Source organism: Macaca nemestrina, chromosome 19, assembly GCF_043159975.1.
Source record: "Macaca nemestrina isolate mMacNem1 chromosome 19, mMacNem.hap1, whole genome shotgun sequence".
NCBI classification, from domain to species: Eukaryota; Metazoa; Chordata; class Mammalia; order Primates; family Cercopithecidae; genus Macaca; species Macaca nemestrina.
This window is the reverse complement of record NC_092143.1, coordinates 60488146-60514828: the sequence shown is the minus strand read 5'-3', so window position 1 is coordinate 60514828 and position 26683 is coordinate 60488146. Positions and strand designations below refer to the sequence as shown.

Below are 26683 nucleotides of genomic sequence, written 5' to 3'. Positions count from 1 at the left end.
AGACTTCATTGACTGTTGTTTGTACGTAAACAAACAAATGATATTTCATGTCACATACTATAATCTTGCTCCTCAAAATTTGGTCCAAGAACCCACAACATTGCTATCATCTGAGATCTTGTTAGAAATGTAAAGTGTAAGGCTGACCTCTAGACCTACTGAATTGGAATCTTCATTTTAACAAGGTCCCCAGTGAACATAATACACATTAAAGTTTAAGAAGCACTGTTGGTAACCATGCGATTTTCTGCATTTCTGAGCAAATCACATCTAGAAAGTAAATTCCAATAAAAATCAGTGAAGAGGCTCATATGATGAATTTACCTTTGACTAGAGGACTATAAGTTACTTCCATTTTCTTATACCCTAGTAAAACAGATGACACTTGGTCAGAATAATAATATTTACTTAAAATAACATGTAAATTATACCCTCTTGCTAGGGCCAGTAAGATTGTAGGGAAGAATAAAAGTAGCAAATATTCAGTGCAGCCAACTCCTTAATATGGCCTGTATCAAAGAGAAGAGTCTGATGGTTAGAAAGATGGGCAAGAAATATATTAAACTTTCATTTGCTTGTTTGTTTGAGACCAAGTATCACTCTGTCTCCCAGGTTGGAATGTAGTGGCGCGATATCGGCTCACTGCAAGCTCCACCTCCCAGGTTCACGCCCTTCTCCTGCCTCAGCCTCCCAAGTAGCTGGGACTACAGGCGCCCACCACCATGGCCAGCTAATATTTTTTTTTGTATTTTTAATAGAGACGGGGTTTCACCACGTTAGCCAGGATGGTCTCGATCTCCTGACCCCATGATCCACCTGCCTCGGCCTCCCTAAGTGCCGGGATTACAGGCGTGAGCCACTGTACCCGGCCGACATATACTAAATTTGAAGACTGTTCCCTGATGATGTGGACACTGGGACCTCTCTGATCCAGGCACTGATCTTTCCCTTTGAAAATTCCCACCCAGGGAACACGCAGAGAGAAGTGATCTATCTCAGCATTGCTTTCCCTTGCTTTTCATACCATGCCACCTTTGAAAATACATACATTTGGGGAGCACCACCTTGGTTAGAGACATCTCTGGCCACTGCTAGCTGGGCAAATTAATAGTAGAGAGAATGAAGAAGAGATCATAGATCTGATCATAAAATAGAGAATTAGCCATGATTGTTCATCTGCCCCAGAGAAGCCCACACTAGAAGCTGAACATCTCCTCTCCCTGAGTTTCTTTTTGGAATGGAGAGCCAAGAACATGAACTGACAATGGAAAGGAAAGAAAGAGGCTGAAGGGTTCACATGTGGAATGGACCCTACAGGAAGCTTTCAAATGAATACAAAGGATGTGAAAGAGACTGAAATTTTAGGGAATGCCTTGTTTCCCATGATGTACCAAGTAGGGCTTCATGGATCCATGTGACCATGCAGATGGGAAAAGGCAAACAACTGAGACAGTCTACACCAAAGACAGAGTCCAGTGAATTAATGCATAAATGGAAGGTGGAGTAGTGGGGGCAATACATATAGACAATAATTTCAGTTTGGAATTATAAGAGAGGGATATAGAGCAATAGATTGTTAACAGAAACAAGAGAGGGGTCTAGTTTTCTTTTTTAAGAGAAGGAAAACCTAAATATATTTGGTTTGTCAATCAGAAGGAAATAAATGTGTTGATTAGCCAGTGGAGAAGGACAATAAAAGGTTAGTGGAAGGATTAAGGTTCTTGAAGATAAATGTGAGAGAACAAATAGAGTTGCAAATAAAGCACACAAATGATGGTTTGCCTTGGAAAGGAGTCAGGACACTTCTTCCCTGGGGAATGAAAGGAAGGAGAGGATGACTGAAGATAGTGTCAGTCAAATAATATGTGGGGTCATCTCATAAGAGTGAATAGGTACAGAGGTGTGACTAGCGTCATTTCCTAAAGTTTGGAATGCCTATTTTAGAAATGCAATAAGGGTAAGGCAATGACAAGGTGATGATACAATTTATAGTGTGAGCATACTTTTGAGGATGAAAGGGTTGCTAACAGATGGAATGCCTCACAGCAGGTGTCAACCTAGACTCTTTGGGCAAATGCAGACATATGGTCACACTAGAAAGGAACTGTCACCCCACTGAAAGAACAGCTATTTGAGAGCATGAATGTGTAAGAGATTTATTCAGCCACTGTGGCCCCTCTAGCAATATTGCCAGTGTGTGGTCAGTACTAAATAGGTTTCTAGATTTGAGAGGAAAAGTGAGGCAGGAATAGCAAGAGTCATGAAAATGAATGCTCCCTGGTGATCACTGACATCTTCAGAGTGGCAGGCAGCAGTCTGCTAGCACTGGTCTGGTAGAACTGTGTGCAGTGATGGAAATGTTTTCTGTCCGCCCTGTCCAGATGGGTAGCCCTTAGCACATGTGGCTGTTGAGCAACTGGATTATTCATTTCAAATAATTTCAGTTAAAATCCAAATAGCCACAAGTAGCTACCATATTAGAAAGTGCTGGTTCAGATTGAGCCAAGAGAAGAATGAAGCCAGCAGGGAGATTAATGAACTGTGAGGAAATCCTGCCATTTGCGGCACAACAACATGGCTGGAACTGGAGGTCATTATGTTAACTGAATAAGCCAGGCACAGAAAGACAAATACAACGTGTTCTCACTCATATGTGGGAGCTAAAAGTTTTGATCTCATGGGCATAGAGAATAGAATGATAGAATCCAGAAACTGGGAAAGGTAATTGATTAATGGGTACAAATAGATGGTTTGATAGAAGAAAGAAGACCACTAATTAGAAATAAGAACACTAATCGATAGATTAGCAGGGTGACTGTAGTTTACAGTAACCTATTATACATTTCAAAGCAGCTAGAAGAGAATTATTCGAATGTTTCTAGCATAATGAAAAGACAAGTATTTAAGGTAATTGACATCCCAAGTACACTATCTTTACAAACTATATGAATGTATTAAATTATCACATATATTCCAAAACTATGCACATCTTTAATGTATCAGTTTTTAAAATTATTTTTTTAGAGTGCAAAATATTCAGAAAGCAAGATGGGAGTTTATTGGGCAAATTTAAGAGTAAGCATAACTGTATTTAGAACAGTACTATGTCGTGATGAAGTCCCCGGTGTGACAGTGCCTATGAAGAACCAAAGAAAAGAGTTGGTGGGACTAAGGATACTGAGGAACCGAAAAGTCAGAACATGGGCTGTCCATGTGTGTGGTGTGTGTGTGTGTGTGTAATGCACACACATCCATAGGGATGGTGGGAGTTAGCTGGGTGTGGGGTACATTACATACTGGTGGCCCTGAGGAAAGGTAAGCAGGTCCTGGAGAACACAAGATAAAAACCATAGGGTGGGGAGAAAAGGATGGGATAATGACTAAGATTTCACAAGGCAGATGATTTTGTTTGTTTTTTAAGATACTGTTTTCTGGAGGAGTCAGTATGGATCCAGGAGGATACAGATTTCTCCTCTGGCACTGGCCATTAGGGAAGGCAAAGGGAAAAATTAAATTTGTTTCCTCTTGACAAAGGATAGTAGTAGTGGTTAAACTTTTTTTATGTCTATAATATTTAATGTGGTACGTTATTCATGAACAATGTTTTCACACTGAATTGAGCAGTAAATTGGCTGAATATCTAATAATTTTATTTTACAGATCTGCTTTAATGTTGGAAGTGGACTTTACTTACAGGTGAGGAAATAAAGGATTTATTTCTGCCTTTTGACTCAGGAGGCTTAATTCCATGGCAAACAGGTTGTCTGGGCTTTACGAGATTAAAGACACACATTGTATTAGACCCAGCGATTCCCATTCAAACAAGTGCAGAGGAGCTTATCCAGGGGTGTTCAGTGCAGCAGTTTTTAACAATGTAAGTATCCACCAATAGGTGAATGTTAAAACCATTTATGGTACATGGAAGAATGTCCATGACGAGGTGCTGAATGAAAATCAGGGGGTAAAATGAGATATATAGTATAAATCCATTTTTATAGCAAAAAGACCTTTATACATCTGTGTATATATGTGCAACTGTATAGTTATGAAAAACCATAAAAGATATTAAGCTGTTAACAATGAATACTTCGTGAAGTATAAGTGAAAAAGTAATTTCAATTTTTTGTCATAGAAAATTTTGTGCAAGTAAAAAAAAAAAAAATCAAGGACCTAGTGATAACCCGTGTAAATATTTCGAAGTAAAATACCTATTACATAGAGCAACAAAATGAGTAAAATGATAAAGCAAACCTAGTACAAGGATTATTTCTGATCTTAAGATCCCAGGTCAGCTGTATTGAAATTTGCCTTGGATAAAATATATATGCACCTATAAAACCCAACTGGAAATGTATAGAATGGTTTTCTCCCTAAGGTTCTGAAAATGAAATGGGAAATTTAATTCTTTACCCAATCCTGAAAACAATAAATTCATTAACTGACAGTTTCCCTAGTTTTAGTCAAATTTATATCAATAGATTACTAAGATTTAGTCTTAAAAAACATTTAGTAATTTATTTTTAAATCACAAGCCACCACAGAAAAATGAAACTTCATTTTCAGTTAATAAGAAAAAACGTTTTTGACATGATCTGTTATTTTTTACTTTGCCAATTTGTAAGGCTACTAAATGATTCTTTACTCTCACTCTGGGAAATCATTTCTTACAGTTAAAAACAAAATTCTACTGGCTGGGCACAGTGGCTCGCACTTATAATCCCAGCACTTTGGGAGACGGAGGTGGGTGGATTGCTTAAGACTTGAGTCTAGGAGTTTAAGACCAGCCTAGGCAACGTGGTGAAACCCCGTCTCTACTAAAAATACAAAAATTAGACAGATGTGGTGGTGCATGCCTGTAATCTCAGCTTCTTGGGAGGCTGAGGCAGGAAGATGGCTTGAGCCGGGGAAGTCAAGGCTACAGTGAGCCAAGATCATGCCACTGCACTCCAGCCTGGGTGACAGAGTGAGACTCTGTCTCAAAAGAAAAAATAAACCAGAAAAAACCCTACCACTTTACCAGCTTGGAGATAATCTCTTTAGGCCCTATGCAGTTTGCTGGAATATATATATTCCCTTTTAGACAATGAAGCCTCATAGGAAATACAAAGCATACCTTAAAATTTGCACTATTTAACAGTTTAATATGTTATAGGACACCATACTAATGTTCTATATTTATGACACATAATAAATTTTCACAATATTCTATTGTTGTAGATCTCAAGCACAAGAAATGAAAATAAGCTGCTTCCTAAACATCCTCATTTAGTGCGGCAAAAGCGCGCCTGGATCACCGCCCCCGTGGCTCTTCGGGAGGGAGAGGATCTGTCCAAAAAGAATCCAATTGCCAAGGTATCTCCTAAAGAGGAACATGAAATATATGCATATGACTAAAATGTGGTATGAGAGGACTTTTATGTCTACTTTAAGATTTAAGGAAAATTTAGAATGTGCTTACAGAATTTTTAAATATTCAAGAGATATCTGAAAATTAGCAGAGCTTACTTTTTAGCATAAAGTATCAACTTTTAAGATTCTCTTTCCTATTCCGGAAGATGCAGCATCATTGGCAAAAATATAGATAACTCTGAGCTTTGATTTAACTAAGAGTAAAGGGATTTGGCACTGGTAACACAGAGTGTTCAGTGCTCAAAAGAAGATGTCATAAAATGTCATTTTCAAGATGACCTGGTGTCTATTACTAGGTAAGGTGACCATCTTCATTTGCCTGAGACAGTCATGGTTCATGCCTGTTGTCCTGGCTTAATAATTAATATCTGTGTTTTCACTCTCAAGGGGTTGAGTTTTTTTGATAAATTATGTGATAGTGTTGCTACTCTGTATTTCAAAGTTGGCATGCACAAACATAAACCCTTCATTTTTCTCCCCCCAAAGCTTTTCTTCGTAAGTTCTACCCATTTTGGTAATTGACGCTATAATTCTCTCCCGTTTTTCAAGCCAAAAATGTACCACACACTATCAGTTCTATTCCAAAAATATATTCCAAATCTGCTGCTTCTCTTCAACTCCACTGTCATTCCCCTAGTCCAAGTCTTGTCATCTCTGGCCTGTATTACCAAAGAACTTCAGAAGGAAATTGTCCATACAAATATATACCTATAAATTACAGAGAATCTCTTCTCAGGCTTTTGGCTAAGATCAAATCTAGTAAATTACAGAGAGTTCAACCTGAAACATTCCTGTTATTTTTATGTTAGATACATTCTGATCTTACAGAAGAAAGAGGACTCAAAGTTACTTACAAATACACTGGAAAAGGGATTACAGAGCCACCTTTTGGTATATTTGTCTTTAATAAAGACACTGGAGAACTGAATATTACCAGCATTCTTGATCGAGAAGAAACACCATTTTTTCTGGTAAGAAGAATAATTTTACATTTATTAGTTTGTAGTTTTCCTTTCATAATAAGTATCATTTGTTTTTGTTTTTTTTCATAGTATGGTAATTTAGTTTTCTTAGCTTAAATCTAATCTTATTTATTATTTATGTCATGATTTCAGCTAACAGGTTACGCTTTGGATGAAAGAGGAAACAATGTAGAGAAACCCTTAGAGCTACGCATTAAGGTTCTCGATATCAATGACAATGAACCAGTGTTCACACAGGATGTCTTTGTTGGGTCTGTTGAAGAGTTGAGTGCAGCACGTAAGAGTCTTTTTTTTTTTTTAAATAAATACTAAGATTATTTTATCCCTGCTGTAAATAAACACTAAATTTCATATCTTAGTGAAAGTTGAGTATTACCTACAGAACAAATAAGAAACCTTTCACTCTAGGTTGAGAATTGCTTTCCTTATAGGTTTAAAGGACTTTACATGCCATTGCTTTTACCCTCAGAACAGATAGGGTAGATTAATGTGACAGATAAGGTGTCTGTAGCAACTACTCAACTCTGCTCTCTGCAGGAAAGCACCATAGACAATATGTAAACAAATGAGCCTAGCTGTGTTCCAATAAAACTTTATTTACAAAAACAGGCGGCTGGTTAGCTTTGGCCCTACAGCTTTGGCTATAGTTTGCTGACCTATAACTTGTATTATTTTTGCTGTAAGGTTTATTCACAACATTGTTCAACACAGTGCTCTTCATGAGGACTCGAATGAGAGATTTCTTTTGGACCATGATATAAAGAATAGTTACGCTTCTCCTGATTTGTTTGTATCTTAATAAATATCAGGATTGTGTACCTGTTCATGTTACTTTCTTTGTATTGGCTACTAATACTATTATAAACAAATCTGTCACCTTATATAGCAATTTTTCAGGACTCCACCCTCAGCCTTGCCTTCATCTTGTTTTTCCTGTTGTTGTATTCCATTCACGCTTACATCCTCATCCAGTTAAATGTTATATTGTGGTCAACTGCATGTGATTTTGATAAGCACCTGAAATCTTTTTTGGAACAAGCTAAAATTATAAATAAAATAACAGGTAAGGGTGTTTAAAGTTGCGTTTCATCTTAGACATCTTTATTTCTAATGCCAGATACACTTGTGATGAAAATCAATGCAACAGATGCAGATGAGCCCAATACCCTGAATTCTAAAATTTCCTATAGGATCGTATCTCTGGAGCCTGCTTATCCTCCAGTGTTCTACCTAAATAAAGATACAGGAGAGATTTATACAACCAGTGTTACCTTGGACAGAGAGGTAAATTAATATGTTATGTTGCCCATCTTTAAACTCTGTATCCTTTCCAGTTTCTCCTCTCTTTTTCTTATTTTGTTCTGTATTCCTTATCCATAGGATAACTCTTGGAATTACTCTCTTTTAGGGATGGGCTGTTCAATATGGGCCATGTGACAATTGAGCACTTAAAATGTGACTGACCCAAATTGTAATGTGCTGTATGCGTGTTGAATGTGTAATATAGGCACCAGATTTGAAAAACTTAATATGAAAAATGCAGAATATGACGTTAATGTTTTTCGTGATCATTGCATGTTAAAATAATATTTTAGATATCATGGATTACATAAAATATACTTGTTTAAAATTGTTATCACATGTTTCTTTTTAAAATGTGACTACTAGAAGATTTAAAATTACATAAAGACAGCACCCTTCTAGGGCCTCTCCTATCAGGGTTTTGTTTACTAGAGATTCCTAAAACATTTCTCAGTTTGCAGTTCTCTAACGAAACATTAGGAGGCTCCTACACTGCTAGTACATAGGAGACGGTGAGGAAAGGGATGAAAACAGGAATCCTAGTTAGAGGATAAAGTATCTATAAAGGAGAGAATTACTCTAAATCCCAAATTGAAGGAAAATTTGAGTAGGTTTACTAGGAAGGCGTTTCTCTCAAAGATTTCACTTTGTTTAACTCAAAGGGAAATTTTTAAATAAAAAGGGGAGATCGAAGATTTTTTAAATGATGTATACATAAAGGTTTTAACAGGGTACAAGAGTAAAGTGTCATTGATCCTAAAGATACACTCTTTGTCATCAGATATAAATCATCATCCAAATGCATTACGTTCAGTATTTCTTAGAAAAATGATTTAATTCTGCCCAAATTGGAAGGATTGCGCCCAATAGGCTTAAGGGGATGTTTGTAAAATTAAAGAATATGATTCATCTAAAATTCTACTCTATACCTTTTCACATAAAATTAGAATGGAAACGTGTTACTTTGCATTGGTAGTGTGATTTTTAACAAGCTGCTGTTTCTAAAGGACAGAAAGTTTAACCAATAATAATGGCTGTTAACTTACTGGGCATTTACCTTCTGCCAGGTACTGTTCTAAGCCTTTTTATGGATTAACCCATTTAATCCACATAGAAACCCTGTGAGGCAGATTCACTTATTATCCTCATCTTATACATAAAGAACCCAAAGGTCAAAGGGATTAAGTGCGTGTCCAACACAGTCAGTAAGTGACAATGCCAGAATTGGAACCCAGGCAGCTGGCTCCAGGGTCCTGGTGTCCTGCTGTGCAATGAGTGCTTCTGCCCTATGCAGGACCCCAAGCCCTGGCACTACCTGCCATCCTAAATTCCAGCCACACTGAACAGAACCATAGTAAGGAGACCTCATGGAAGAAAAGAAGTGACATCTGAGAAGCCGTTCTCTAGGACACGTACTATAAGAATCAAATCTCTGGGGAATTCTGGACAAAGTTCACCCAGTTTTGCCTTCACTAGCCAAGTTTATTTAGGACCAGGTTTTCCTCACTGAGAATGAAGTGCGGGACAGAAAGAACCAATTCCTACAGTTCCACCTCACTTTCAGCAGAGAATAAGCTACATTTTCAACCGTGGCTCCTTTGTGCAGACTTCTCCTGATAATATCACCAATGACATATTGAAGAATTTGACTGTCTGCAACTCCTGAGGCTTTTCTGTTCTTCTGCAAAAGCTCTGACTGCAAGTAAATAGTATCTTCACACAAATAATAGCAGATCATAAAACTGATTTGTAAATAAAATATACTGTGGTACATGATAAACTGGACTAAAACCAGAAAGCCAGATTTAAGAGTGACTCTTTTCACCCAGCTGGACATTTTTCATTGCTCTGCAGGAACACAGCAGCTACACTTTGACGGTAGAAGCAAGAGATGGCAATGGAGAAGTTACTGACAAGCCTGTAAAACAAGCTCAAGTTCAGATTCGTATTTTGGATGTCAATGACAATATACCTGTAGTAGAAAATAAAGTGGTAACTATTATTCTTATAATAACTGTACCTATTTATATTTTAGTCCTAACTAAAAATATATCACTTATATTTGTATTTCATTGAAAAATCATGTGTTCATGTTTTGCAGCTTGAAGGGATGGTTGAAGAAAATCAAGTCAATGTGGAAGTTACACGCATAAAAGTATTCGATGCAGACGAAATAGGTTCTGATAATTGGCTAGCAAATTTTACATTTGCATCAGGAAATGAAGGGGGTTATTTCCACATAGAAACAGATGCTCAAACTAATGAAGGAATTGTGACCCTTATTAAGGTAAGTACTAAGTATTCAAAACTAGCATGGGCCAAGTTGGTGCTGGAAAGGAATCTAATGTATCTAAGCCCTGAACACTTAGAAGTGCTTTCCATACTCAACTAACTAGCACTACAGTTGTTTGAGAAAGGAGCCATCCCTATTTACCCAAGTTCTATGGTTAGGAAGTGGTCACATTATGGTTCAAATTCATATCAGGGGACTCTAATCCTAGCCAGACAGCATGGAACCGGCATCATTACTGCTTAGCTCATTTCCAGGCTTTCCTGCAGCTCATACCTGGCGATCACATTCTCACATCACAACCTCTTGCCTCTATGAGTATCCCCTCGATTACTACCTCTAATTTTATTTACTTAAGAGTAAAGCCAGGCCCCACACTTTGAGAATCCAAGGCAGGCAGATCGCTTGAACCCAGGAGTTCGAGACCAGCCTGGACAACATGGCAAATCCCCGCTTCTACCAAAAAAAATACAAAAATTAGCTGGGCAAAGCGGCACATGCCTGTAGTCCCAGCTACTAAGGAGGCTTACGTGGGAGAATAGCTTGAACCCAGGAAGTGGAGGCTGCAGTGAGCCGTGCTCACACCGCTGCACTCCAGCCTGGGCAACAGAGACCCTGTCTCAAAAAAATAAAAAACCTGAAACAAAACCAGTAAACCCAGACCTCACTAATAACATCTAAAAATAAAAGCTGTGATAACTTGATAGTTAAGTGTGCCTAAGAATCACCTCATAAAACTGCATGCCAAAAATGCAGGTTCCTGGTCTCATCAACAAAAAGTTTCATTGGGCAGGTTTCAGGAACTTGTCTTTTTAAATCCAAGTGGATTTAAAAATCCACTTGTGATTCTAATATTAGTATGAGGCTCACATTTGGAAATATAGTATACTAAGTTCTTGTGCTTAATTGAGTCAATGAAGGGAAAATTGAACTAAATAGGGATATTAAGCATTTATGTCAAATTACAGGATGGGCTGGGCGCGGTGGCTTACGCCTGTAATCCCATCCCAGCACTTTGGGAGGCTGAGGATGGCGGATCACGAGGTCAGGAGTTCGAGACCAGCCTGGCCAACATGGTGAAACCCCATCTCTAGTACCAGAAATACAAAAATTAGCCAAGCATGGTAATGCGTGCCTGTAATCACAGCTTCTCAGGAGGCTGAGGCAGGAGAATCACTTGAATCTCGGAAGCAGAGGTTGCAGTGAGCCGAGGTTGTGCCATTGCCCTCAAGCCTGGGCAATAGAGTGAGACTCCGTCTCAAGAAATATATATATATATATATAAAAAACAGGATGGATTTGTATGTCACAAAATAGGTAAGGAATAATATCAGTGTATTTTAAGTAGCTTATATTAGAATTGCCTTACCAGATTTTAAAATAAAATGCAAAGCTACAGTTCCAAAATACTATTTCATTAAGTTACACATAGGCAAAAATTGATTCCAGAAGTTTCTAAATTCTTACGAAAACTTAATATATAACAGACTGGGTAAAACTCTGACAGTGGAAAGAGGAATAATGGTGATCTAAATGTATAACAGAATAGAGAAGCATTAATTTGAGGTTTCATGATAATTGAGCACTACTTATTGACAGCTACTATATGTGTTTAAGCTACCTTTTTAAAAGCAGAGGAAAATTGAATAACATCATGTTTAAAGGGAAGAACTCATGATTATTGAAGAAATGGATCATGTCATTCGAGACAAAATCAGTTTATCTGCTTGTGTATAAATATAATTTTAGCCGTCAATTATAGGTATGACCATGCCAGATACCTGAGATAGAAAAGCCAGTTGCACACACAAGGAGAAACAGATATTGATGAATGACAGAGGTGCTAGCATAGAATTGTCATGTGCCACATATGAACGTTTCAGTCAGTGACAGATTACATATATGACGATGGCCCCGTAAAATTATAATGGAGCTGAAAAATACGGAGGAAGGATGTAAAGGAAGAAAATCATTTTGTATAGATGCACAGTGTGTTTGTGTCTTAAGCTAAGGCTCATTACAAAAGAGTCAAAAAGTTAAGAAAATATTAAAAGGTTTATAGAGTTATGGTAAGCTAAGGCTAATTTATTATTGGAGAAAGAAAGTATTTTTTTAATTTAGTGTAGCCTAGGTACAGTACTTACAGTCTACAGTAGCGTATGGTAATGTCTTAGGCCTTCATATCCATCCACTCGCTCACTCACAGTAACTTCCAGTCTTGCAAGCACCACTTACGGTGAGTGTTCTATACAGCTGTACCGTTTTTCAAATCTTTACTATCATATTTTTACTATACCTTTTCTATATTTAAGCATGTTTAAGTACACAAATACTTACTATTGTATTATAATTGCCTGCAATATTCAGTACAGTAACATGCTATACAGGTTTGTAGCATAGGAGCAATAGACTATACCATATAGTGTAGGTGTATAGTAGGCTTTACCATCTAGCTATGTGTGAGTTCACTCTGTGATGTTTGCACCTAAACAAAATTGCTAGACAATGCATTTCTCAAATCATTAAGCAATGCATGACTGTGTTTTTAGTGTACTATGATAGCACAAAAAAGGGATATAGTTGTTTCTATCAAGAAGGATGTAGATAAAAAATAATAATAAAATGAGTATTAAAATGAAAGCAACCGAGTGAGATAATTACAAAGTCACTGTCTCAATTATATAATGAATTGCTTCCAAATTATACGGGCAGCAATCAGATTCCATTGAAAGGAATTTAGACAGAAAAGATACGCAAGTAGCAAATACCCACATGAAAAGGTGCCAACACCATTAGTCATTAGGGAAAATCAAATTAAAACTATAAGAGATATCACTTTACCTTCTAGAATGGCAGAAATGAATGTCTTAGTCCGTTTGGGCTACTACAACAAAATGCCATTATCTGGGTAGCTTATTAACAACAAATTTATTTCTCACAGTTCTGGAGGCTGGAAAGCCCAAGATCAAAGCAGATGCAGTGTCTGGGCAGGTCCTGCTTTCTGGCTTATACACAGTGCCTTCTTCTTGTATGGTCACATAGCGGAACATCCAACAAGCTCCACTGGGCATCTTTTAAAAGAACATTGATCCCAGGGTCTCCGAAAAGCCCCACTCTTAATATCATCACTTTGAGAGTCAGGATTTCAGCACATGAGTTTTAAGGGGACACAAACATTCAGACAATAACAGTCAACAAGATTGACAACACCAATTATTGGCAAATATATAGAGAAACTGGATTGCTGGTGGAAATGTAAAATGATACAGGCGGTTTGACAGTTTCTTTTAAAAGTTACACAAGAGTAGTTATATGACCCAGTGATTTGATTCTTAGGTTTCCACCCAAGAAAAATAAAAACATGTCTATACAAAGACATGTATGCAAATGTTCATGGCAGCATTAGTCATAATAATAAAAAAACTAATAGCAGGTCCAAATGTCCATCAGCTGGTGAGTAGATAAACAGAATGTGGTGTATTCATATAATGGAATACTCATGAGCAATAAAAAGGAATGAAGTACTCATACAAGCTACAACACAGATGAACCTCAAAAACATTATGCTATGGACCAGGCATGGTGGCTCCCGCCTGTAATCCCAGCACTTTGGGAGGCCAAGGTTGGGGAATCACCTGAGCTCAGGAGTTTGAGACCAGCCTGGGCAACACAGTGAAAACCTGTCTCTACTAAAAACACAAAAAATTAGCCAGATGTGGTAGTGCAGGCCTGTAATTCCAGATGCTTGGGAGGTTGAAGCAGGAGAATCACTTGAACCCGGGAGGCAGAGATTGCTGTGAGCCAGTATCACTTCACAGCATCCCAGTCTAAAAGACAGAGTGAGACTCCATCTCAAAAAAAAAAAAAAAAAATGCTGATTATGCTGTGTGTAAGGAGCCAGACACAAAATACTACATATTATATGATTCCATTTACTTGACATTTCTAGAAAAGGCGAAACAACGGGGATAGAAAGCAGATTGGGATTGCTTAGAGTGGGGAGCGTGAGTGGGGACTGACTACAAACACACATAAAGGAACTTTTGGGGGTAATGGGGTGTTCTAAAACTGGACCATAGTGATGACTGCAAATCCAGACCTCATCATGCTGTACACTTAAAGCGGGTGAATTTTACTGGATATAAGTTATACCTGAATGAAGCTGTCCAAAAAGGATAAAGGAGATGAGCAGATATTTTTCAATATGGAAATAGAGATAGTAAATAGTCACATGAGAAAAATTCACAGCTTTGTTAACAAATTAACAAACTTATAATCTTTAATGTTATTAAAAAATAGCAAAAATGGAAATGATAAGTTTACAGAATTATAAAAAATAGAGGTCTCTTCCTTCACACAGGACTCTAGATACTGAAAATTTTCCATTTGCTTTGGCGCATTATGGCTGTTTATGGAAAACATTATGAAACACATCGCCCCAGTACCTAGCTTTTTTTTTTTTTTTTTTTTTTTTTCATTGTCTTGGCCTTTGGATACTAATGACATCTGGGTGGAAGATTTTGTTTCTCATCCGGCATAGATCATGCCATGAAACAAGCATGTCAAGTGCAAGAGTGACTTAAATAACAAGCTTTCACAAAGATATGACAATCACAAAGGATGTATTTTCTCTAGTCTTTGTCTCCTGTGTCCTTGTCTCAAAATCACAGTGATCCATATTTTCAAAGGGGACAGAAGTTGTGATCCATCCAGAGCCCAGTAGAGAGGAAAACTGACTGATTTTGGTGAAAATAAGTAGTGGTAGCTCCAAAGGAAGGAAATTCACAATGAATCCTCCAAAAAACAAGTGAAAAGCTTTGCTTTGCTGTAATTCATGTAAACATGCCTAATATATTTAATTTTATACCAAAGAAACAAGCAAAAATGTTCAGTGCATCTAAACGGTCAGAGACACTAGAAATAAAAAGCAACAGGACCTAAGTAAACTTTAACTAGGTAATTCTTTTAGTAATAGGATATAGGTCAACAGAGGAAAAATAATGTGTAAAAAAATGTTGACAGCAGCATTAATTATATTTAGAAATTGTGATAGCCCAAATGCCTAATTATAGAATGACTGTCTATATCTAAGTAGTAGAATACTATGGAAATGTTTATAAAAAGAAACATTGAAAAGTTGGACCATAAAATATGTATACAGTAATGAACTGATTATTTCAAATGGAAATTGTGCTATTACAAAGAACTATTTGAAGAAAGGTTAATCTTTTATGGAATTAACAGCAAACCAGATATTAATATATATTATGCTAAAAAAAGAGGAGAGTGGGGTTCTCTGTTTAAACAAATTTGAAAACTCTAGGTTTCTTCTTTACTCCAGGAGTTCAAGTATTTTAATATGCTAATGTGCAATACATAGCTATATTAGAGGGACAGAACTCACAGAGCTATCACTACTTATTTTCACTGAAATAAACCCATGGAACACATTTTAAGGAATATTGATTTATACTGAATGCCCACTATTTTTTTACATTAGAAAAAAAATCAGATTGTGGCCGGGCGCGGTGGCTCAAGCCTGTAATCCCAGCACTTTGGGAGGCCGAGATGGGCGGATCACGAGGTCAGGAGATCGAGACCATGCTGGCTAACACGGTGAAACCCCGTCTCTACTAAAAAATACAAAAAATTAGCTGGGCGAGGTGGCGGGCGCCTGTGGTCCCAGCTACTCGGGAGGCTGAGGCGGGAGAATGGCGTGAACCCAGGAGGCGGAGCTTGCAGTGAGCTGAGATCGGGCCACTGCACTCCAGCCTGGGCGACAGAGCGAGACTCCGTCTCAAAAAAAAAAAAAAAAAAAAAATTGTTAAAGATAAATATATATGCACACACACATATATACAGATGAATGTGTGTGTATGTTTTGAGACAGGGTCTCGCTGTATTGCCCAGGCAGAAGTGCAGTGGCATGATCATGGCTCACTGCAGCCTCAACCCCCTGGGCTCAAGCAATCCTTCCACCTCAGCCTCCTGAGTAGCTAGGACTACAGGCACGAGCTATCATGCCCAGCTAATTTTTGTATTTTTTGTACAGATGGGAACTCCCTATGTTGCCCAGGCTGGTCTCAAATTTCTGGGCTCAAGTGATCTACCTGCCTTGGCTTCCCAAAGTGCTGGGATTACAGGCAGGAGCCACCATGCCTGAACAAAATATATATATATTTACAATGATTTCAACATTTAGAAAAATAAATTGGTAATGCTTCCTAAACATCCTTAACATTTATGACTATCCAGATTGACAGAGAATTTTTATTTGCTTGGTGTCAGTGTCAGAGTTGGAATATTCAGTGCTGCTATATTTCCTGTGCGTTAAATTATTATATCTAACATTAAAACCACATGTGTATATGTGTATGTGTGTGTGACTTCTGTTTTCTCTTTGAAAAGAATTCCCTTTGGTTTTCCCTTTTAGGAAGTAGATTATGAAGAAATGAAGAATCTTGACTTCAGTGTTATTGTCACTAATAAAGCAGCTTTTCACAAGTCAATTAGGAGTAAATACAAGCCTACACCCATTCCCATCAAGGTTAAAGTGAAAAATGTGAAAGAAGGCATTCATTTTAAAAGCAGTGTCATCTCAACTTACGTTAGCGAGAGCATGGACAAATCAAGCAAAGGCCAAATAATTGGAAAATTTCAAGCTTTTGATGAGGACACTGGACTACTAGCCCGTGCAAGGTAAGAGAGAGTGACACGTGTATTTCTTTATTTTAAATTATTTTCAGTGCCTATTTTCAAAAATCATAATGAAATCTGAACACTTCATTCCTTCAAATCCAGCATTATAGTTCCCCAAAGGTCTACAAGTTAAATTTTCCAAAGATGTGTCTATAACTGAGAGATGAGGGGGAATTTTCACCAGAATCCACCTTCCTCAACCACCTGTGTGTGAGGAGGAAGCTGGTTTACTCACCTCTGAAACAGTTCTGGCTAGAGACGGCTAAAAAGCAACAAAGGAAAAGTTCAGGAGAAAACTTTTTAAAACCTGTCTTATTTCCTAAAAGATTATTATTGGAGGGTAAGAACATACCAGATAGCATCCACAAGATTTACTTTACACAAGTTACGTAATGTATTTTAATATGGGGAAACCAGCTTTACTTAACCCATAAATCTTGGGAATGAATCTTCGTTTAAACCTATTTGTTTCAGAGATGAATGAGCCTTCTGCACTGTTTATGTTTGTCTTGATCATGGTGACCTTTACTCAGAGTACATTTATTGAGAACCTACAAGACGCTCACTGTGTTAGAAGAGACTGGCTTGTGTCCACTCTGTAGTGGCACCTTATTGTGTGACGCTTTCAAATTTTCAAAGTAAATGTACATCTTAGATCTCAGTGCCATGCCACGGAAAGACCATTCTCTACAGAGCTGTTATTTATGGAGCTCTAGTTACTGTTATTGCAGTTGAATTTAAAGAATCCCCACCTGCTGTCCCAGACACGTTAGTGACTTCCTGCTCAGTGCCCGAGCTGCCTGGTTGCTTGAGTGTCCTTATGCACCTGTGTCCCTGTCTTACTCCGTTTGAGCTGCTGTAACAAAAATACATTAGACCGAGTAATTTATAAACAACAGATTCGTTACTCACAGTTCTGAAGGCTAGGAAGTCCATCAAGGCACCAGCCAACAGATTTGGTATCTGGTGAGTATCGCTGTGTGCTTCCAAGATGGCACCATCTTGCTGCATCCTCACGTGGCCAAAGGAGCAGGGAAACTCATTGGAGCCTCTTTTTTAAGAGCACTAATTCCATTCTTGACGGTGGTGCCCTCATGACTTAATCACTTACCAAAAGCCCCACCTCTTAATATGATCATATTGGGTATTAGGCTCCAACATAAGAATTTCCAAGGGTTACAAACATTAAAATCATAGTAGTCCCTGTGTACCAGTGCTTCATAAAACATTATATTTAAGTGCCTTGCCAAGTGTAGCAAGAATGAAAATGTGGAAGAAGCTCCTTAACAACCTTTTTCCTTTTAGTGAATCTCCTTTTCATGGAATTCCTTAAATAACGTTTTTTCCAAAATAATGTTAACAAACAGCTTCCACCATGTTTTCTGTAGTGCCTTGGTGACATTCTTTGGCCCGCTCTGCTTCTCTTATGTGGTCTAGTTGGTCTAGTTTTAATATTCTCAGCTCTATACCTCACAAGACAATATACCCTAACTGAATTCCCAAAATTGAGGATGAATTTTCTATATGATCATTTCTCACTGCTGTCTACATAGAAACTTGTATGTTCAAACTAATTATATGCCAATAATATGTGGCCACTTATTGAAGCTTCTGTTTCCCACCAAATTATTTACTTTTGGCTGCTGTTTTTTTTTTTTTTTTTTTTTTTTTAGGGGCCATGAATACATCAAAAGATGTGTGTTCTGCCTGGAAGAATAATGAACCCTGCCTCTTTCATTTCTTAGTGTTTGATTGTATTCTTTAGAACACAGTTACAGAATTTTAGAAAGAAAAGATCTTAAAGACCAGCTCAAACCTATTATTTTACAGATAAGGAATGGAGGCACAGCCAAGTTAAATTATTTTCCAAATGTTCACCTAACTAATTAGTGGTTGTTATTTTGAAACATTGATAAGGAGCTGGGCGCAGTGGGTTCATGCCTGGCATCTCACACTCAAGAATCTGAGGCAGGAGGATCACTTGAGGCCAGGAGTTCAAGACCAACCTGGGCAACACAGCAAGACCTTGTCTCTCCAAAAAAAAAAATTTTTTTTAATTAGCCAGGCGTGGTGGCACATGTTTGTAGTCCCCACTACTGGGGAGGCTTAGGTAGGGGGATTGCTTAAGTCTTGGAGTTCAAGGTTCCAGTGAGTTGCCATCACACTACTGCACTCCAGACTCTTTGTCGTAATTTACTGTTTTATTGATTATTCATGTGTATCAGTTGTTTACAGATATTTGCTATAACACACAAGCAGCTATGCTACTTGAATGATGTCTAGCTTTTACAACAGAGAACAGAAAATTTCTTACATTAAACAGAGCATCACATTGTGAAATGTTAATCCCTATTCCTAAGACTCTGCCTTTATTATCAGTATGAATGTTGGTAAACCATAGACAGCGACTCATGTCCAAGCTTTAAAATTTCAGACATGAAATTCAAAACTAATTGTGAAAATCAAAATGTATTATTATTTACTGGTAGCAATATTAAGAGGCAGAAAAACTTAGTTCAAGTGTATAATTGGAAATAGCACTATAAATAAATATTGCTGTAAATTAGCCACTCATTCCTGTGTGCCTCGAAGCCACTTAACAGAAAATAAATTAACAATTTGATTGAGCAAAGCAACATACTCATATGTTTGGTTGGTACTGGTATTTGTATGTTAAACTCATTGGTATTAATGAACTAATTACATACTTTTTTTTTTTTTCTTTGAGACTGAGTCTCGCTCTGTCGCCCAGGCTGGAGTGCAGTGGCACGATCTCGGCTCACTGCAAGCTCTGCTTCCCAGGTTCAAGCAGTTCTGCTAAAGCCTCCCAAATAGCTGGAATTACAGGCACCCACCACCACGCCCAGATAATTTTTGTATTTTTAGTGGAGATGGAGTTTTACCCTCTTGGTCAGGCTGGTCTTGAACTCCTGACCTCAGGTGATCCACCCGCCTCGGCCTCCCAAAGTGCTGGGATTATAGGCGTGAGCCACCACACTCGGCCAATTACATACATTTCTGAAAACATATTATGGACATTTGCCTTGCTCTCCCAGCATTGGCTCCTTCCACACTAATTCTTCTTGCTTTGAGGAAAGAAACCCATACATTATTTTATCGGCATTGTTTCCACTTTTAACCAGTTCTACCTGAAAGAAAATTATTACCCCAATAGTCAACAGTGTCTGAAAATTTTTGGATGCTTCCGTTTTTGTTTTTGGTTTTTTTTTTCAGACAGAGTTTTGCTCTATCACCCAGGCTAGAGTGCAGTGGCATGATCTCGGCTCACTGCAACCTCCACCTCCTGGGTTCAAGCAATTCTCCTGCCACAGCCTCCTGAGGAGCTGGGATTACAGGCACACGCCACCATGCCCAGCATTTTTTGTGTTTTTAGTAGAGATGGGGTTTCACCGTGTTGACCAGGCTGGTCTCAAACTCCTGACCTCAAGTGATCCACCCGCCTCAGCCTCCCAATGTGCTGGGATTATAGGCATGAGCCACTGCGCCCAACCCCTGGGATCGCTGGTTTTTAAAGTTGATGTTTGTAAATGTTGCTAACACCCCCAATAAACAACAGGACATAAGACTGCTCTTCTCCACCAGTCCTTATTGTATGACTAAGTTATTCCCCAAAAGTTTAACCCAAATTTAAGGGACACTAAATCAAATGCCATAGGACAGACTGCAGAGCAACTTAAAAACTTGGGTTAGTGGTTAGTGGACAGAAGAGAATCACCCTTAATTTTATGTCTTGGATATGTTACAGGAATAAGGAAGGTCCAATTTACGTGTGACGTGCGGTAACGAGAGGGGCTTTTAGGATGGTTTTACGAAATTAACAACATTCAAACAAATGCCTGTAATAAGAACATATTTAATGAGAAGAAAAGGAAGCTTGAAAGAGCTGTAGATGTTAGAGATTTCCAGTTCATGCAGAATTCAAAATTAATTTTATGTTTGTTTTATGACAGATATGTAAAATTAGAAGATAGAGATAATTGGATCTCTCTGGATTCTGTCACATCTGAAATTAAACTTGCAAAACTTCCTGATTTTGAATCTAGATATGTTCAAAATGGCACATATACTGTAAAGATTGTGGCCATATCAGAAGGTGAGTTATTAAATAGATCCTTTTCTTGGTTGTATGTATTTAGATTTTTATTTTCCAACATCAGAAACCTTTGTTTTGATTGTGTATAAAAACCTAATCTCAGCCGGAAGCAGTGGCTCACGCCTGTAACCCCAACACTTTGAGCCTGAGGCAGGTGGATCACAAGGTCGAGAGATCAAGACCATTCTGGCCAACATGGTGAAACCCCATCTCTACTGAAAATACAAAAGCCGGGTATGGTGGTGTGCACCTATAGTCCCAGCTACTAGGGAGGCTGAGGCAGGGGAATCACTTGAACCCGGGAGGTGGAGGTTGCAGTGAGCAGAGATCACGCCACTGCACTCCAGCCTGGTGACAAAGCGAGACTCCAACTCAAAAATAAAAAACCTAATCTCAGCCCAGCACAGTTGCTTGTGTCTGTAATCCCAGCTACTCAAGCAACTGAGATGGTAGGAACACTTGAGCCCAGGAGTTTGAGACCAGCCTGGGCAACAAAGCAAGACGCCATCTTCAAAAAAAAAAAAAAAAAAAAAGGAAGGGTGGATAAAATTTAAAAACAGATGTTTAAAAGATTTTTTTAATAAGATGAAATAAGCACGTAATTTCTCCAGTAGATAAACCTCACATTTCTACTTGGTAAGTGGATTAGAAGATACTATTTGGTCCAAATTTGAAACATATCTAGGATAGAAAATGTCCTAAGTGGTTACTACCTTTTCCACTCCAAATTGGCAAGGGAATTCAAACTATGTCTGTTGTCAGCAATAAGAACAGAATGTACATAATTTTTCTCTCTTATTTTTAAGACTATCCCAGAAAAACCATCACTGGCACCGTCCTTATCTACGTTGAAGACATCAACGACAACTGTCCCACACTGATAGAGCCTGTGCAGACAATCTGTAATGATGCCCAGTATGTGAATGTTACTGCAGAGGACCTGGATGGACACCCAAACAGTGGCCCTTTCAGTTTCTCTGTCATTGACAAACCACCTGGCATGGCAGAAAAATGGAAAATAGTACACCAAGAAAGTAAGCAAAATCACTGAACTACATTGAAATCTAAATATTAAGCATGATAGATATCTAAAATATTTGTAAGTTCTATTTCTTCTCATAAATTATATTTCCAATATAGTTTTTTAAAGGAGTTTATGAAACGAGGCCCTGAACCTACTGGCATGTAGTATCTTTTATATGCTTATGGAGAGAAGAAAAATAATCTAATAGCTCTTGAAGTAGTTTTGTCTGGTAAGATGAGGAGTACCAAGGCTTTCTCAGCACCACAATTGTAGTAGGTGCCTTCTAAAAATCTTGAAGTGTAGTTACAACAATTCCATTCAAAACAACATTTACTGGGCACTTGCTGTGTGCCAGGCACTCTGCTAGCCAATCCTACATATTACCATATTTAATCCTTACTTCTAGCATTATTCCCTGATTAAAGCTGAGGATACCTTGGTTTAAGTAAGGAAAGCTCAAAGCTAGAACATGATAGAAACAACGTGACAGTGGGTTGTCTGACTCCCCTTTCCCATGTCAGTGGACATGTCCATACGTCCATATCCGGGACATCTAGACACATGGAACATATGATGTGTTGATGTGAGTTTTCAGATGTCCTTCAGGGTGGTTTTGAATGCAGAAAAGTCTATCCAGAAAACTATTGTGTTTTAAACAATTAGGGTTCATTTCAGAAAAATTTCATAGATAATGGTCAGGTTTTTGTTTGTTTGTTTTTAATTTACAGCTTTATTGTGTTAAGTCTAGCAAATGTTTGAAATCATTTTAAGAGGGTTTGAATAATGTTTAGTGCAATTAACAAATTAAACCATCAATATTTCAAACTGTATTTACAGATTTAATATATTTAGTTTCCTTTCTTATATATTTCAGTGATCTGAATTAACAAAACCTCCCAGCCAGGCGCAGTGGCTCACGCCTGTAATCCCAGCACTTTGGGAGGCCGAGGTGGGCAGATCACAAAGTCAGGAGATTAAGACCATCCTGGCTAACACAGTGAAACCCCGTCTTTACTAAAAATACAAGAAATTAGCCAGGCGTGGTGGTGGGTGCCTACAGTCCCAGCTACTCAGGAGGCTGAGGCAGGAGAATGGCGTGAACCCAGGAGGCAGAGCTTGCAGTGAGCCGAGATCTTGCCACTGCACTTCAGCCTGGGTGACAGAGCGAGACTCCATCTGGAGAAATAAAAAAAAAAAAAACCCTCCCTTTGATGCTTATACTCTAACATTCTAGTAAATTTAACTTTCAAATACATTGAGTTGTATATTAAAGAATATTATCAATAATAAGTTGAAGCCAGGCGCGGTGGTCAGGAGTTTGAGACCAGCCTGGCCAACATGGTGAAACCCCATCTCTACTATAAATACAAAAATTAGGTGGGCATGGTGGTGGGCGCCTATAATCCCAGCTACTCAGAAGGCTGAGGCAGGTGAGTCGCTTGAACCTGGGAGGCGGAGGTTGCAGTGAGCCAAGATGGCAGCACAGCACTCCAGCCTGGGCAACAGAACGAGACTCCATTTCAAAAAGTAAGTTTAAGAGTGCTAATGTTCCTTGATCTTAGAAGGTGCATGCTGAAGAATGTCATGCTATCTGTAACTTACCTTGAAACAGTTCAGAAGCTTAAAGAAAAAGTGGATATATAGAGGGCAAAAAAGCACTGTTGCAAAATATAAACAGTTAGTGAAGAGTTTGTTAATATTCACTAAAATATTCTTTCAACTTTTCTGTAGGTTTGAATTTTTTTTCAATTTTGAAAATATATAGTGTTGAGAACAAAAAAAAAGATGGGACTAGAGAAAACAAGATCGGCCCATTGTTGGAAGCGATTACAGCTGAGGATAGGTACCATGGTGGTTATGCTCTTCTCTCTGTTACTATGTTTGAAAAATCGCCTTAATAAAGTTTTTTTTTAAAGAAATGGTAAAATAAAGGTCATTCAGTAGAAATATTAACTCACCACTTGTTTGTCACTGTATTCCCAGTATATGGAACAGTTCCTAGCTATCCTAGACCCACACACATTGGTTACAGCTAATCATCATGAAAGTAAGGTGTCCGGGTCTGACCCTTTCCTATTTAAAGTGCACGTTCAGGGCCTATAGACAAATTTTAACGAGCACACTTCAATGAGAAGTGAAGGAAGAACAATGTATCTAATTGGAGCTAAATATAATCAGCAACGAAAGAACATTTCTGGAATTTAATGTTGCCTCATCCTTGGTAATCATTCGTTTTTATTTCCTTCTGCTGCCCGACCTTATAGGTACCAGTGTGCTGCTGCAGCAAAGCGAGAAAAAGCTTGGGAGAAGTGAAATTCAGTTCCTGATTTCAGACAACCAGGGTTTTAGTTGCCCTGACAAGCAGATGCTCACACTCACGGTTTGTGAGTGTCTGCATGGCAGCGGCTGCAGGGAAGCGCAGCGTGACTCCTACGTGGGCCTGGGACCCGCAGCAATCGCACTCATGATTTTGGCCTTTCTGCTCCTTCTGTGTAAGTCTGTAAAAGCCACTCTGTAGTGCTTTTAGGAATTTGAGTGCACTACTGGAGTTGTGTTCTATGGTAGTCATTGATTTCTTCACAGTTATTCTTTAACCACACTAGAGCACTTTGAGAGTGAACAGGGAAACAATTGATGATTGGTAAATCACCAAAGCATAATATAGGAGTCTTCAGAAATTTGTTTTATAAATGTATATCATGTTCCGATTTCAGTAACTTAGGAACTACTCTTTGGCATAAACTTCGCTGGTATTCCCGTTTCGATGAGCTCTGTGAGGGCAGTGTGCTGTCTGTTCTCTTCACTGCTGTATTCCCAGTGTGTAGAACAGAGCCTTGCATGTATGTAGTAAGCGCTCAGAAAAGATGTGCTGCATGACTTTGGGTTATGGGTGCAAGGTTTTTTACAAACCCAGTTTATTCCAATGGATTCTGCTTTGTACAGTCAACTTGTCAGAGCTCCACCTCCCTGGTATTCCCCGCTTGGCTTGTTTCTTCACCAGCACCAAAAGTAGGCAGACCCCCTGAGCACTTCCTGTCCTTCCTGACCATAAGATGTTCTCAACCAGTCCTGCCTGCTCTACCCACCCTCCAAAGACCTCGGGTTTCCATTTATAAAAGAACAAGGGATTGCATCCTGAGGTCACATGAAATACCACTCTACTTGACCACTGAACATGGACAGAGGGCCACCTCCAAGGCAGCCCAGGCTAGTGCAGTGACAGAGGGGGGTTCTGTTAGACAAGGGGTCCCCAACTCCCAGGCCACAGACCAGCACCTGTCTGTGGCCTGTTAGGAACCAGGGCACACAGCAGGAGGTGAGTGGTGGGTGAGTGAGTGAAGCTTCATCTGTATTTACAGCCACTCCTCATTGCTTGTGTTACCATCTGAGCTCTGCCTCCTGTCAGATGAGTGCTGGCGTTTGATTCTTATAGGAGCTCAAACTCTATTGTGAACTACTCGTGCAAGGGATCCAGGTTGCGTGTTCCTTATGAGAATGTAATGCCTGATGATCCGTCTCCCAGCACCCCCAGATGGGACCATCTAGTTGCAGGAAAATAAGCTCAGGGCTCCCACTGATTCTACATTATGGTGTGTTGTATAATTATTTCATTATATATTACAATGTAATAGAAATAAAGTACACAGTAAATGTAATGCACTTGAGTCATCCCAAAATCAACGCCCCCACCCCTAACTTCCTTGTGGAAAAACTGTCTTCCATGAAACCAGTCCCTGGTGCCAAAAAGGTTGGGGACTACTGTGTTAGAGCCATTGGTAGATGTTCAACTGAATGCACAGCACTCAACAGTCTGCAGTGTACTTTTATACCATCGTCTCCATGCTATGGCTACATATACAGATACATAACGGTAAATGACTTGTCTCAGCTTACCAAGTTTGTAGGTAGGTACTGGAGCTAGGACTGTATCTTTTGCTCAGTGATTCCTTGCACTGCTTTCTCATCTCAGATTCCCTGGAGCCTAACGTGGTACTTGGCACATAATAGACACTTGATGAATGTTTTTTAAAATTGTAGAATTGCCACTGGCTGAGTTCAGTGTTCTTATTCGATATAGTAGCTATAGTTAATGTGCTGTTGGCTGTTTGACATAAAAATGAATCTAGGCAGTTGCCAGTTCATCACTGGAAGCTGCCAAATGGGAGTGGCAGATGGGCATGCAGATACGTTTAATTCTTTGCTGCACTGATCAAGGGGTCAGCCTTGGTCTTTGCTTCCTTCTAGCAGTAAAATAAAATCTAAGAAGAGGGCTCTGAAATTGTTATATGTTTCACTTTATTATTTCTAATTACTGTTTTTAATAATACATATATTTTTGCAACAGTGACTTTTTTTTTAATTGGACCATAGTTTAAAAAAATTTAATCTTTAAGCTGGTTGTGATGATTTGGATACTATGTGACCTAGTCTTGGTAGTGTACTCAGCAACCACAGACAGGCTCTTTTTGATGAACAAGGCCTTGAATCTGTAAGACTCCCTCATCCTGCCTTCGGGTTTTGGAGTAACTCGCCCAAAACAAGCTTGGTAAGGTTGGATCAGGGTGAAGAAAAGAAAAATTGGGCTGTAAATAAGTGAAGACAATTCTAGGAAGGGACATGAAAATTCCAAAATTAAGCAATATAAATTTAGAGATATGTCAAGATTAACCTTATCTATGTGCAATTTTGTGTCTGTACAGTGGTACCACTTTTACTGCTGATGTGCCATTGCGGAAAGGGCGGCAAAGGCTTTACCCCCATACCTGGCACCATAGAGATGCTGCATCCTTGGAATAATGAAGGAGCACCACCTGAAGACAAGGTCAGTGGATCAGATGTCAATATGACTTGTCTTCTTTTTG

At 38.7% G+C, this 26683-nt stretch overlaps 1 protein-coding gene across 1 annotated transcript in view; it reads left to right on the top strand.

Moving 5' to 3' along the window:
• LOC105468065 (desmoglein 2) overlaps positions 1-26683 on the top strand; it is a 52828-nt gene that overhangs the window by 18635 nt on the left and 7510 nt on the right. The window contains exons 2-13 of the mRNA XM_011718027.2: positions 3661-3696; positions 5218-5352; positions 6219-6380; positions 6525-6669; positions 7510-7676; positions 9549-9686; positions 9796-9981; positions 16418-16683; positions 20655-20797; positions 21604-21831; positions 24086-24313; positions 26522-26643. Of these exons, the coding sequence (XP_011716329.2) occupies positions 3661-3696; positions 5218-5352; positions 6219-6380; positions 6525-6669; positions 7510-7676; positions 9549-9686; positions 9796-9981; positions 16418-16683; positions 20655-20797; positions 21604-21831; positions 24086-24313; positions 26522-26643 (1956 nt within the window). The remainder of the gene's footprint in view (positions 1-3660; positions 3697-5217; positions 5353-6218; positions 6381-6524; positions 6670-7509; positions 7677-9548; positions 9687-9795; positions 9982-16417; positions 16684-20654; positions 20798-21603; positions 21832-24085; positions 24314-26521; positions 26644-26683) is intronic.